The sequence below is a fragment of the Mustela erminea genome, chromosome 1, assembly GCF_009829155.1.
Source record: "Mustela erminea isolate mMusErm1 chromosome 1, mMusErm1.Pri, whole genome shotgun sequence".
Classification (NCBI taxonomy): domain Eukaryota; kingdom Metazoa; phylum Chordata; class Mammalia; order Carnivora; family Mustelidae; genus Mustela; species Mustela erminea.
The window spans coordinates 106,621,778-106,636,838 of record NC_045614.1 but is presented as its reverse complement, the minus strand read 5'-3'; the positions used below and the strand labels follow the sequence as shown (position 1 = coordinate 106,636,838).

Genomic DNA, 15,061 nt, shown 5'->3' with positions numbered 1-15,061 from the left:
ATGTCCCTTTCTACCTCTGATACCAGAGCACAGAACTTGGTTTCTTAGAAGCTGGGCTATTGTACCCGGCTACAAATAAATGGACTCATGCTGAAGTTGGGGCAGAGGAGATATATAACATAGATAACTCGGCAGGATGGCTGAATATGAACAAGGCCAGGTAGGCTTGAATTGAGTTGTTGGGTAATGACTTTTCAAAAAACATGTTTTTTTTTTTATATCTGTAGCTTATTTTTATATAAACACATTCTTCTGGCAAAATATCCAGAAATACTACTCCTTTCCATTAAAGCCCCCATCTGCCCCATACCAGTACCACGTTTCGAACTTCTAAATGCTTTTCAAGTGCAGGGAGATTAACATGAATCCCAGGCGGAACTGGTTTTCCTTCCTTGCAGTGATTTTGCCATAGAGCATGGACTCAGACGAGAGGCTATTAAACTGAAACTGACTGAGGCTCCCTGGTACTCCGTGTTGGGTCCATATCCTCTCCAGCCTAGCAGCATACTTCTTGCTTGTATTGGGCGTGGATTTATCTATTTCACCTTTCTGGGTCTTGAGTGCCTAACAGAGAATCTTGCACGCCACCAGTCCTCGAGGAATGTTTGCTAAATTAAAAAAGGGTAACTCCTGATGTCAGAGACATGTTTAACTTTCTATCCTGAGATGGAGAAGGAAGGGAGGGTGAACGATTGTCAAGGGCTAGTTGGCATGACTCAAGCATCCTGGGCTTTGGGGAAAAGTCTGGCTTCCCTCCCCTCTCTTGCTGTGCTAACCTGGAGCTGGGCAAATGGTTGTGGGTCCCTGCCCTAGATGAGAGCATTCAGCTCAATCCCTTTACCATAGAGTACTGCCCTGGTTTTCCCCCATGCACACAGCTCTCAATTTATAAGCTGGGAGAAGAAAAACAATTTTATTTGGATTGCTCCTTGCAGTAGAGATATGAGCTGCCATGTTGTCTCAGTTTTTCAGGTATTGTAGCTAGGTCTCCCTTTTCAGGATATGCTTGAAGACATCAAAAGGTAGTTTCTACATCTCAGGGTATATAGTAAAGAGCCCTGGTGTTCTTAGAACCCTTGAAATTAAATTACAATATGAAATTAAATTACAATATGAAAGAATATTCTCAAACATCAGTGGAACTTCAGTACTTTATTCTTATTTTGGGGGGAAAGATAACTATCATTTAAGAAACAAGGACCCGCTGTGCTCCAGATGTGCTAACTTCAAAGAAGGATGACAAAACCACATACTTTGGGATGCTAAACTAATTACTCCAAGATTTTGACAGAAAACCAATACATCTGTTGTTTATATCCTACAGTTGAGATCATAGAGAAACTGGAAAGAACCTTAAACAGAGCCCAATAATCTACCATTAAATTGTATTATTTTAAACGGTCCTGTTCTACTTTATCAATCAGGATAGGCCAGGTAACAAATAGTCTTAAAGATCTAAGCTCCTAGGGGCACCTGGGTGGCTCAGTGGGTTAAAGCCTCTGCCTTCGGCTCAGGTCATGATCCCAGAGTCCTGGGATGGAGCCTGTGGCGGGCTCTCTGCTCAGCGGGGAGCCTGCTTCCTTTCCTCTCTCTGTGCCTGTCTCTGTGCCTTCTTATGATCTCTGTCAAATAAATAAGTAAAATCTTAAAAAAAAAAAAAAAAAAGATTGGGACGCCTGGGTGGCTCAGTTGGTTGGACGACTGCCTTCGGCTCAGGTCATGATCCTGGAGTCCCGGGATCGAGTCCCGCATCGGGCTCCCAGCTCCACGGGGAGTCTGCTTCTCTCTCTGACCTTCTCCTTGCTCATGCTCTCTCTCACTGTCTCTCTCTCAAATAAAAAAATAAATAAAAATAAAAAATCTTAAATGTCTTTAAAAAAAAAAAAAGATCTAAGCTCCTTATTAAAAGACTTTAACCTCTCATTAGAGCTAACTGTCCATCATGAGTCACACAGTAGGGCTCATTTACTACAGACACTCAGGGACAGAGGCTGATGGAGCCACCCCCCACTTTGAACATCATCAGAAGGCGAAAGCCCGAAGTGAGTTGTGCCCTGGCTGTTCGAGTGTCCACATAGAAGTGAGGTGTTGCCATTTCTGCCCATATCTCATTTGCTCATGAAGTCACATGGCCACACCTAACTTCAAGAGAATGGGGTAATGCCATCCTCCAATGTGTCCAAGAGGGAAAACCCAAAATACTGGGTGAAAAGTGGTAAGATCTACTACATTTGCACATGGTGGACACTTAGCAAATAGTTTTTAGAAATACTACTATTCACAGACCTGTATTCCTGAAGCAAATAATACTTTATATGTCAATTTAAAAATACTAATACTAATAAAAAAAACTAATAACAAGCATTAACTTGAATTTTCTGACATTAACACTGAAAATATCAAGTAAAACAACAAAAATCCTTTTGAAAATGAACACCATAAGAAAGTGATAGATGTCCTGTGTGTTACTAATTCTTACTCAGTTTAGCTATCGAAGCAACGCTGAAATAGTGAAGAATTTTAAGATTATGACATAAAAAAAAACAGCTCAAAATTCTACAACAAAGATAATTGCCATGTATACATCATCAATTATTCTCTAATGAAGTTTTCCAAGATTAAATAAATGAAGGCAGTTACATACTGAAATCAGCCATGTTTCAAAATTAAAATGATGTAAACAACTGAATACATGTCTTCAAAAGGTAAATTTCATCATTTGCTTTCGATGAAGTGGATTTCTGAAGATTGAATTTGAATCTAAAATAGCCTCAATTTATAAATACATTATTTTCATTTGTTCCAATTTTGGATGTTACTTATATCCTTGAAGAAAAAGAGAAGAGATTCAAGGACTCTACACTCAGGAGTAAAGCAGAGAGGAGCGGACAACAACTGTGTAATGCTATCTTTGTAGAGGATCCCTTCCTGGGAAATGGGCTTAAATCAATAACCACTTTGCAACCAAATTCTTTCTTGGGATCACTTGAGTATCTTGTAGAGTAGTTAAAGCCTAAATCCCTTAGGCACACACTAGCTGATGAAAAACTGAGTATAAGTTGGCAATTTTAATTTAGAGGGTAGTGCTATACTTGAAAGTAAGAGTGTGACTGGGTTTTAGATATGTGTGTTCATCAGGATTGATAAATTATTTTGGCCTGGACTGTTTCAAGGCCACATAAAGGCAACTTGATGTGATTGTACAAGTCAATCTCTAGACATGTGGTAATCCTCCATGCTACCAGTCTGAGAAACCCCTACCTGACTGAATACCACAGGACAGTTATGTCCGTATACAGAAAGAGGAGAGGAACACCTGGGTGGTTCAGTCAGTTAAATGTCTGCCTTCAACGCAGGTCCCCAGGGTCCTGGGATGGAGCCCTGCATGGGGCTCCCTGCACAGCAGGAAGGCTCCTTCTCCCTCTGCCACCACCCCCCACCCCGTTTGTGTTCCCTCTCTCACTATGTCTCTCTTTATCTCTGTCAAATAAATAAAATTCTTTAAATAAATAAATAAATAGAAAGAGGACAGCACAAGGGCTGATTTTCTAGAATCGCTTAGGGTCATAAGACAAGCACAATGCTTCCCCCTCTCTCCTTGTACATGTACGCACACACAAGCACACACACCTGTGTTACTACTATTGTAGGGACCCACTACCATAAGTGCTGCCATCCTCTGTCACGTTAATACCTAAGGCAGCTTTCTCTGGAGCCTGATTGTTAGTGCAAAAATCCCTCTTTAACTGATCTTTCCTACCAAAGCGGTGAGAAACCTATAACTTTAACACCCTTCTTTAATAAAAATGCTTCTGCTTTCCTCCGAGCTAGATCTTGAGAGGAAAAGGAGCAGACAATAAAGCTATTGTTTTAATCTAGACTCTTCTTTGATCTTATGTTCTTAGTAAAGGTCCCTAATCTAGAAAAAATGAACTTGATTCACTCTCTTAGAACCAAGAAATTAGCATTTTCCAGGTTAATGGAAGGGACATATACTCTGAGAAGAATTGTTCAGAATTTTAAACTTCTTAACTTTCCTTCAATAGATAGGCTCCACATGTGAAAAAAAAATCATTCATTTTGAGAAATGGATAAAAGAAAAGAAAAGAAAAAAGATCATAAGATACCAGGAATAGCCATAAACAACACACTTAACTTTTGTCTAAGATTTACTTATCTGAGAGAGAGAGAGAGCAGAAGCAGAGGAAGAGAGAAAAAGAATGTCAACCAGACTCCACGGTGAGTGGGGACCCAATATGGGACTCAATCCCAGGACTCTGAGATCATGACCTGAGCCTAAACGAAGAGTCAGCCAGTCTCTTAATCAACTGAGCCACCAGGTGCCTCTAAGATTGTTTTCTGTTTGATAGCTCACACTATCTCCATCCTACTGAAGTAAGAAGGATTTATAAACTAATATAATGGATAAATTAGTTATTCATATTTGATATTGTAGAGGAAAGACAAGAACAATAAAACATTTTACTTATACTAGGAAGCTCAAAAGTTAGTAATGATTATTTTGCATTTAACTCCATTTATTTAATAAAACCTAAAGAAAATATTGAAATGCTTACTAATTACAAAAATTTCAGCAATCCATTAGAAGACTCTCTTAACTTCTTAAAACAAATTATGTCACTTCTCCCCTTGATTTCCCTCGATTGTAAAATAACGGGGAAGAAGCAGCTGGTATAACATTCTAACACAGTTCAAAATATTATTATACTTCTCTTTAGGTAAGTTGAAAAATAATAAAATTGGACATTCCAGCTTTATTCTTAAAAATGTGCTCCATGACAATGTATCTGATGTCTTCACCTCATTTTGTATTCATATACTGGGAATAACAGCATTTCACACAGAATTGCTATGATGTCATGCTAATGGTACAAGTTACATGAATGGAATCATGTTAAAATGGAACACAAAAATAATAATATCTAAAATATACTGAGCACATTATATATGGAAGACTCAAAGTTCTCAAAATGATGCCTGGCATATAGTTAGAGCTCAATATATCTTTAGCCATTAGCAATTCATTTAATCTTTACCACAATGTAAGAAATAAGTACTATTACCATAGTAATTAACATGTATGTATAAATTGAGGAATAACAAGGTCATGTATGTTATCCCAGATCATAAGCTGAGGAAGGCCACAATCAAACAAAAGCAATGTAGTTCCCAGAAATAATCTCTTAGTAATGCTGTATATTACCTCTGGCTGTGGAAAGGGTATGAAGGAAACTTAATCTTCATTACTTGTGACTATGCCATTTTACAAGAATTCCCCTAGAGTGATCATCCTCTAAAATACCAACCATCCCACTAAGTAAAAAAGCATATATAAAAATAAAGTACAACATTTTTCAAAGGACTGCATGTTAAATCTAGGATTAAACAAGATACAGGAACCAGGCTAGAGCTATTTTTTCCACTTTTTTTCAAATAAAAATACTAAAGATCCTTAGTAATTTTATTGAGACTCCTTTATAACTAGGTCTTCTGACTCTAAGTCCCATGATTTTGCAACAACTTATGCTGCCCCATCACATATAACTTCTACTTGGATTTGTTAATATATGAGAGCCTCACTCTGCATGCAAATTAATGTGTTACCTAATTTTACATGGTAAATTAAGATAGTAAAGATAGACCCCTATCTTTATTACACACCATATCTAAACTTCTTTCAAATCTAGGAAACATATATCCAAGTTGCAATCTATTCATGTTTTATTTAATGTAGACAAGGAAGATTGAAATAATTATCAACATACATCTCAGTTGACTTCCTGAAACATGTATTTTCAAAATACAAAACCACAACATCAAATGTATTAATTCAGAATATAGAAGTTGGATATCTTTTAGCACTAATAAATATGGCGGCAAAAAAAGACTGTGTAAATAATCTTATGAATTGAGCAAAAGTAAAAATAAAACATCTCATTGCTGATTTCATTTCAAAAGTGTATTCTCGTATTTCACATATAGTTAAATTACCTAATTAGTTCTTTTAAAATAGTTTTACTTTTCGTTTAGAGTAGTGAGTAATCAGAGCGTCAAAGTTTTAGAAAAATAATGAATGATATCTATATATACTCTAATCTTTCCAAATATAATCTTCATAGCTCTAGAACAGGGTGAAAATAGGTATGTATCCAAATGAATCAGCTCCCCCAGAATAGCAACTGAAGTTTTAAACATGAAACCTATTATAATATTGTTAAAATGTTGACTACTAAAGTTACGTGCAATTTATGAACAAAATAAATATTTTACAAAGAGACACTTACTTAGACATACTAGAGGAACCTTTCCCTCTCCTCACACCGCTCCCCTCCATTTTGGAAAGAGAAAACCAAGACACAAAAATGGGATTAGCCCTTGCAAGGTTAATAGACTTAATCACTTTAAAGGAAACTTACACCTTAAAAAAGAGAGGGAGATGCACAACACAAAGTGGCGAAACAGCACCGCATATGGCTTCAGCAAAAAAGAATTTCACTTTCTTGATTTTAGTTTAGGGTTTTGTTTTGTTTTGTTTTTTTCATTTAAATTTTTAATTTCGCAGGTCATTAAAAGGGCCTGATTTTCTTTATTTCCCTCACTGGACCTTTCCTGAGGGACCTGGTCGCTTAAACCCAGTACTAATTGGGACTTTCCTGTTCCAGCACCAAGGACAGAAATTGCTTATCTCCAGGGCGAAGCTACTCTCTGCGGAGGGCCAGAAGTCTACTTCTCTGACCAAGAAGAAAAAAAAAAGATACCTGGCTCGCCAGCCACTTGTTTAAAAGTCCCCTCTCCTGCCGAACGCACCAGCAACTTCTCAAGAGCAGACACTGAGCAACTCCAAGTCGCACGCCGCCCTTACAAGTCACAAGGAGAGAGCCGCGAGGAAGTGCGAAAGCAGGTCACTTTTTTATCAGCACCCCTCTGAAAGAGACCCGCGATTCCAGTTCAGGCGCTGCGCGAGAGCTAGAGCGTTCTACAAAGCGCAGATGGCTTCAGGGACTGGGGCGGGGGGGACTAAAAACCCAACCAAACAAACAAAAAAACACCCCCGAAGACAGAACGGGCGGCGGGGCCATTCTCTCGCCCCAGTGGGGAACGCCTTCCTTCTACCGCTGACAGCGCAGAATAAAGGAGAGGGAGGCGCAGGGAGCCAGGAGGAGGAAGGGGTGGGGGCATGGGGGCATCTGCAGCGTCCTGGGGCTCAGGAAAGAACATTTTCTCACCACTTAGGCTGTTGCTGGACCTCAGGCTCCTTCCACAGAGACACTGCAGCATATGCACTCCTTTCTTCAAAGAAAGCTCAAGAATCTTCATGGAGAGGCGCGTGTGTGGGGTTCTTCAACTCCCCGCCCACCTCCGCTAATTGTCCAACCAAACGGCGGCCTGTCTTCGGCAGCCGGGTCCCGAGTCCATGGTGCGCGCGTCCCAGGTGGACAGGGAGCCGGGGCGCGGGGCAGGAGCGCGGCGGGCGCCGCGGCCCGGCAGGGAGCGAGGAGGAAGTGCCACTCCGCTGGGGGCAGCCCCGGGGGAGCCGGCAACGCGGCCACACCCCAGTAAGCTCGAACGTGACTCTTTGGGACTTCCCGAAGGAAGCGGCAGGGCCGCGGGCGGGAGGGTGAGTGGACGGGCCACGCGAGGGACGTCGCCGTGGGTCGGTGCCCCTTTCCAGGGGCCGGCGCCCGGAGGGACGAGGACAGGGTCCCGAGCTGGCCCTGGCCCTCTAGATCTGGCGGCGAGCCCGCGGCGTCCTCCCGTCCAGTGCCCCCACCGTGCAGGGTTGCGGGGCGCCGAAAAGGGCTCCGCGGGGCCCGGCGGAGCTAGCCCGGAAGGCAGCGCTCCCGCGGGCTGCGCGCCTGCCGAGGGCGACTCCGGCGTGGGAATCCGGCGGAAGGGAAGCGCCCGCAGGAAGGGCTGGACCCTGGAGGCTGCGGAGCGTCAGAAGCGACTCCAGGGAACCGGGGGGGCTGGGGGGGGGGGTGTTAGGGAGGCGGGGATGTGGAATAAAGAAAGCTCTTGGGTGCGGGCCAAGAGAGCGAAGGTGTGCCTGGGCACAGCGCGGATGTGGGAGTCTGGACACCTGGATTTTCTGATCGGGGCTCCGTGACCTTGGGTAAGTCACATACCACAATGGGCGCAGAGCGGGAGAGGGTGTGGAATAGAGAACTGCCAACTTCACGATTGACCCCTTGGCTTCCAGTCTCTTGAAAAAGCTTAGCACAAGTGCAGCGGGGTGGAGGGAGGGTGGGGTGGGCAGGGGCGAGGGGGGAGAAGGGGCTGAGAGGAGGAGGGGGTCGAGTGAAGCCAGAAGGATGGGAAGGCCTCAGGTGGGGATGGAGAGGCAGATGCGGCGGGAAATCTGAAAACAAGAGCACTTCTCTTTGGTGCGATATTCTGGTGGCTTGTTTCTGCCAACTGGCCCCAGAGATGACCAGTGAGTGAGCTTCTCTGTGGGTTTACAGGTATTGATTTTTTTTCTTCGTCAGCAACCTCTTTGGCTTTGTTGGTTTGTGTACTCATTCTCAGAGGCCACCAATGCCCTTTCGGAAGCCTTGTGATTGAAGCATACAAAGAATGCGGACTATGGAGCCAGACTCCACTCTATCTGGACTCTCAGGACAAGAGACCTTATGGGACAGCGATACAGCAAGTGATTAAAAGCACAAATGCTGGAGACAAGCAGCCTATATTCAAATTCCTACTAGCTGTGTGACCTTGAACAAATTACTTAACCTCTCTGTGCCTCAGTTTCCTCATCATTTCCACACTGAATAAGAGAGTTAATAATAGCATCTACCTTATTGATGTTTTTTTTTAATTGATATAAAGTAAGTGCTATAGTAGTGCTAGCAATTATTGTTATTCAGCCCCCCACCTGTAGGGTTTTTGATAACTTTCACTTTTCAGCAAACACCTGCCTACATACCAGTGTGGGCATTTCTGCTTGAAGGATTCAGGTAATAGACTAAAACCGACTCCACAGATAGTTCATTGCACAAGTCCTTTTAGAAGGTTTATCCTAACATTGAGCCAAAAACTTAACTTCGTTTTCTTTCTACCCACTGTCCCAAGGCCACTAGCTAGTTACCTCCTCCTTGCAAAGGAGTGAAAATGGGTTTCATCACCCCTTTCTTCTTTCCGTTTTCTAGGCTAAACCTGCACAGTTCCTGTGACGTTTCCTAAAGGTTGAAACTTAAGGTTGAAGTTGCCTGGAGAAATACTATTGCAAAAGTCTCTTCCTTTTTCTTCTCAAAGATAGCAGAAGAAAGAGATAACCTGAAGGGCCTTTTGAGCCCACAGCCCCTGCTAGTTCCACATTCCCTAACTCCTTTCAGAATAGAGCTCCAGGCAAGGTCATTTGCAGTTCCAAGTCTCAGGTAGATACCCTCCTTCTAGTTGCTTCTCAGCCGCGTTGCTCAGTGAGATCACCAAAGCTCTGTGGACTCCCAGGTCCTTGATGATCTTGCAAATCCACTGAACTGTGATCACTGGGGAGGTTCTGAGGCCCCGGCAACCTGGGCTGTGGCCTTTGTCTTCCCAGTTTCTTCCGGAATTAGTGAGAAACTTGGCTCATCTGGGGATTCTGCCCATAGAAATTCCCCATAGAGGGAGAGGCAATTAGCAAAAGGAAAACATCTAAAAATAGCCCTTCATGCTGCAAGCAGAGGCAGAGCGTTTTCCAGTAGAGCTCTCCTGTTCTGGAACCCAGTGCCTAGAGCTGTTTCTTTATTTGACAGAAATGCTATTCCTTGAAATGTAGCAAAGGAATAGGATAAGGCCTTGGTTCCCACAAGGAACTTGAACAGAGTGAGCAGGTTCATGTGTGATTTTAAAATGCACCTGATGTCCAGAGCATCAATTTTCATATTTATTATGAGCCTCTCTACCTTCCTGGCAAGGCTACTGCAAAGATTCAGTGAGGTAGAACATATGAAAGTGTTTTGACTATTCTGTTATCTTTGCAAGACCAGGTTCTATCACTCAGTGACCTGGGTTCTAGGTGCTCCTTAATGGTCTAACATAGTGACTCTTCTATTTGATTATGGGAAGAATTTATGTGTGAATCTTTCCTCTCCTCAGTAGAACTGCAAACTCTTAGAAGGCAAGACAGGAAAGCCAACTCTGTTACAATTAATATTCAGATGGCTTGCTTCTGTCTTGTTTAAATGGCTGTCACAGTCATTCTTAAAGTGAAGCGTATTCATCACGAAGAAAATGGATCGTCACAGTATTTGGGAAAAAAAAAAACAATCAAACTGGGGATCGCATTTACAGATTCTTGTCCATTACAGAACTCTCAGATGATCGCAGATGAAACCAAAGAGAGCACATAACATTGTAATGTAAATATTTTCCTATCATATATTATTGACATCTGATCAAAGTAGGTATAAAAGGGAATGAATCACTGGAGTTTTATTACTGAGACTTAGTTTAAAAAAAAAATAAAGTTTCTTCCTCTTATCAGGACTTTGATACACATGCTTGTTAAAGCAGCTCCTAACATAATATCAGGTTCCAGTTAGGCACATAGATAGAATCTTTCTAAAGTATATTGGGCAGTACTTAACTCATTTCTACAAGTACCATAATATCCCAAAACAGGACAAAACAAAACAAAACAAAGAATCGTAGCCACGAGCACAATGGATGGTAGGAAAGTGGCACATTTTAGGTTAAGCAAAACTGCCAAACTTTCTGCTACGTAATATTACATAAGAATCAAATTTTTTACTCGCAATTACATATTTGTATTTTAAATTCAAGATATGTTATTACATAATGACTAAATTTTAAATTATATTATCTGCTTCTAATTAGGATGTTTAAAGTTAAGCATTCTCTCTATTTTCTTATTGACTTTGGGCCAACTCTGCCAAGGGATTCACCAGTGTGGTTTCAAAATGAAACAATTTATCACTTTCTGAGAAGGACTGGAAAATCTGATACATAAGGATAGATGAACTTGTTTAAATTCTTAGTATCTAAATTTTTCCTTTGCCTAGTTATTTACTCAGTTTGTAGGAGTTTATAACTATATGAGGTAGTTCTGAGATTTTTAAGTGGTGATTTATCTGAAATATTTTTTGTTCATATTAAATAGGAATCTATCGACTCTTGGCTTCAGCTGTGTAATTAATCAGTATATTTATCCTCTTGGAAGCTCACACTGAATTTGTAATAACATATTCAGAATTTTGTCAGGCCCCCACAATTTTAATGAGTATACTAATGGCAAAAAGTCTTTTGGATGGAAAGCAACTTTATTTCCACAGAGAAACCAAGACAAAAAGTAAAAGACAAAGACCAGTATGATAGCTAACATAGTATCTTAGTTCTGTATTATAGGTACAATCTAGTAACTGCCAGGGTAAAAACCAGGCCTGTATTTCATGTCTTAGAAATACGTTCAAATCCAATTTTGATAGGCAACTACCATAAGCTAAATGTTTTCATCCCCACTCCCTAAATTCACATGTTGAAAACCTAACCTTCAAGATATTGGGAAATGGGAGTCTGGGGAGGCTTTACCATCATGCATGGGATTAGTGCCCTGATGAAAGAGACATTCGGGAGCTCCCTCTCCCCTTTCCCCATGTGAGGGCATAGTAAGAAGATAGCCATTTGTGTGCTAAGATGTAGGTCTTCACCAGACAGCAGAGATGCTGGTGATCTTGATCGTGGACTTCCCAGCCTCCAGAACTGCGAGAAATAAATGTCTGTCATATAAGTCACCTAGTATATGGTATTTTCTTGTTAGAACCAACCTTATTAGATAATGCGGCAAAACCAGTCACTAGCAGCTAGCTTACCTAATTTATGACACACATTAACCATTTTTTAAAAAAGACCACATACATGGGGTTTTTATTTGTATTACCTTCTTCCTCTTATTCTTTTTTTTATCCTTCTTCTCCAAACTTTTATTTTGAAATAAATCTAGACTTCTAGTGAAGTTGCAAAATAGTAGAGTTCATGTATACTCTTCACCCAACTTTTAATGTTAGAAACTCACACAGCCAGGGTACAATTATCACAGCTAGTAATCTCACACTGGTTCTATGCTATTAAATAAACTGCAAAATTTTGAAATTTCACCAGGTGCTTTGTTTTGTTTTGTTTTCCCCTAATACGCCTTTTCTGTTCCAGAATCCAACTTGGATCACTTTGCATTTAATGTGTCTTCTTTGTCTCCTTCCATTTATGACAGTCTCTCAGCCTCTCCTTGCCTTTCAGGACTTTGACACTTCTAATTAATACTAGTCAAATATTTTGTGGGATTTCATTCAATTTGAGTTTGTCTGATACTTCCTAATGATTCTTCTAAGACTATTCATTTTGGCGAGAAAGCCACATTAGCCATGTTCTTTCCTTTCTAGTGCATCATGACATGATGTCAGCTAGTGATAACAGTATCAATCATTTGGTTAAGGTAGTGTCTGCTGAGTTTCTATACTATAAAGTTACTTTTTTTTTTTCATTTATGCTTGATAAATCTCTTTTTAGGCAGGGCAGGGCAGAGAGAGAGAGAAGGGGAGAGAGAATCTTAAGCAGGCTCCACACCCAGCACGGAGCCCAACTCAGGGCTCAATCTCACAACCCTGAGATAATAACCTGAGCCAAAATCGAGAGTGGGATGCTTAACTGACTGAGCCACCCAGGTGTCACTAGTTGATAAATCCCTTGACAAGAAACTTTTAGGCTATGTTAGTATCCTGTTTCTCCTCAAACTTTCATCCACTGATTTATAGCATCATTTGATAGATCTTGCTTGCAGCAGTGACCATTGTGCTATTTTCCTAATAGTGACTTTGTATTTTCCTCACTCCTTCTATAGTAATGGGAATTATTCTGTAGGAACTGTACCTTCTCTTCCACGTATTTATTTATCCCATTATTTATTTATATCAGTATGGCCCCAAGGATGTTTATTCTATGGGTCATAATCCAATACTATCATTATTTTGTAGCTCCAACTGTCCCAGCTGTAGCCACTGGGAGATCCTTCTGGTTGGCTCCTGTGTCCTTTTAGTAAACAACTCCTTAATTTTCTGGCACTACAAGATGTTCCAGGTTTATCTGTTATTTTTCCTGCCCCAGCTCTGGAATCAACTAATTTTCTGAGTCCTAGATGTTTTTACTGGAGAATAGTATTTAGGAACCAAAATCTGGGTGGTAAGTTTGCTCATTATTACTCACATATCATTGCTCCCAGACTCTCTTGGTAGAAAGAACTAGAAAATATACATATATACAAAGCCACACATACTCACACATCCTATATGTTGAAACATCTCACTATATAAATCAATAGAAACATCTGTATGTATCTGTATGTGGATATATTTATATGTAGGTGCATCTATGTGTTGATGTGTAATAAGTAGATATCTACAGATAGGTACAGAGATAGAGATAGAACAGAGGCAGAGATAAAGATGATGATCACTTACACCTATGGTTCCAATCAAACACAAGTTTTGTTTGATTCTTTGCCCTTTTCTTATTTGTAATTTCCTTTTCTGACATGAAAAACTTTTATTACTTATAATATATTCACTTTTTATTCATTCCTAGAATACACTTAAAGTTGTTAACAGTCTTCCTAACCAATAGTCCTGGGAGAAGTGGAACCTCGTCAGAGTACAGAATTTATCCATGGCTGTTTCTGTCTTTAACCTTACAGTATCCAGTCAAAATATCATTTCCATACAAATCAAAAACCACAATGAGATACCACCTTACACTGGTCAGAATGGCTAAAATCAACTCAGGAAACAACAGATGTTGGCAAGGATATGGAAAAAGGGGAACCCTCTTCTACCATTGGTGGGAATTCAAACTGGGGCAGCCACTCTGGAAAACAGTATGGAGGTTCCTCAAAAACTCAAAACTAGAACTACCCTACATCCCAGCAATTGCACTACGAGATATTCAAAGAATACAAAAAATAGTGCTTCAAAGGGGGCACATGCACCCCAATGTTTATAGCAGCAATGTCTGCAACAGCCAAAATATGGAAAGAGCCCAGATATCCATCGACAGATGAATGGATCAAGAAGATGTGAGATATAGACATATAAATACACTCCGCCATCAGAAAGAATGAAATTTTACCATTTGCAATGACATAGATGGAACTAGAGGGTATTATATTAAGTGAAAGAAGTCAGGGAAAGACAAATACCATATGATTTCACTCGTATGTGGAATTTAAGAAACAAAATCGATGAACATAGGGGAAGAGAAAGAAAAATAAGATTTAAAAAAAAAGAGAGAGAGGGAGGCAAACCATAAGAGATTCTTAACTATAGGGAAAAAACCTGAAGTTTGCTGGAGAGAAAGTGGGTAGGGGAAAGAGGTAATTGGGCCATGGGCATTAAGAAGGGCACTTGTACTGGGTGTTATATGCAAATGATGAATCATTAAATTCTACCCCTGAAACTAATAATACACTATATGATAGCTAAACTGGATTTAAATAAAATTTTTTTAAAAACCCATAAATAAGAAATGTTGTAATAACATCATATGCAGACAGATGGTGACTACACTTACCTTGGTGAGCACTGTATAATGTATAGAATTATTGAATCACTATGTTGTACACCTGAAAGTAGTATAATATTGTGTGTCAACTACACTTCAACTAAAAAAAGAAAAAAAAAATTTAAAAGATTGGAGGGAAACATGCCAGACTGCAAATAGGAGAGATCTCTACACATTCGAAGTAAATTTAATTTTTACTTTCTGCTTTGTGATTGCATTTTCCCAGTTTTCTTTAAGGAGAATACTTTTTTCCACCCCCAGGAAGAAAAGTATTTTAGTTGGTTTACTTAAAAAAAAATGAACAACTTTCATACACTAAAAAAAAAAAAAAAAAAAAATTAACTCCCAAAGTGACATACGTTAGTTATTTTCTTCATCTTTTTGAGTATGTGTTAGTCATACATTTATAATCCAGTTAGGTTCATTTGTTATTGCTTGTATTCCATGCTGGCTGATTTTAATTATTTAATTAAAATTAATTAACTTTAAT

General features: G+C 40.1%; 1 protein-coding gene across 3 annotated transcripts in view; it reads right to left on the bottom strand.

Annotated features, from left to right (window-relative positions):
* FGF12 (fibroblast growth factor 12) overlaps positions 1–15,061 on the bottom strand; it is a 559,676-nt gene that overhangs the window by 369,016 nt on the left and 175,599 nt on the right. The window contains exons 1-2 of one of the 3 annotated variants that reach the window (XM_032337812.1): positions 7,248–7,334; positions 6,780–6,945 (exon numbers count right to left, since the gene is read on the bottom strand). The exons of 1 other annotated variant lie outside the window; for it this stretch is intronic. Coding sequence is in view for 1 of the 2 variants with exons in the window: in XM_032337786.1 (XP_032193677.1) it covers positions 7,248–7,338 (91 nt within the window). In the remaining variant the exon portion in view is untranslated. Of the gene's footprint in view, positions 1–6,779; positions 6,946–7,247; positions 7,909–15,061 lie in introns of those variants that run through there. One more of the 3 variants, XM_032337786.1, reaches the window with a different exon arrangement.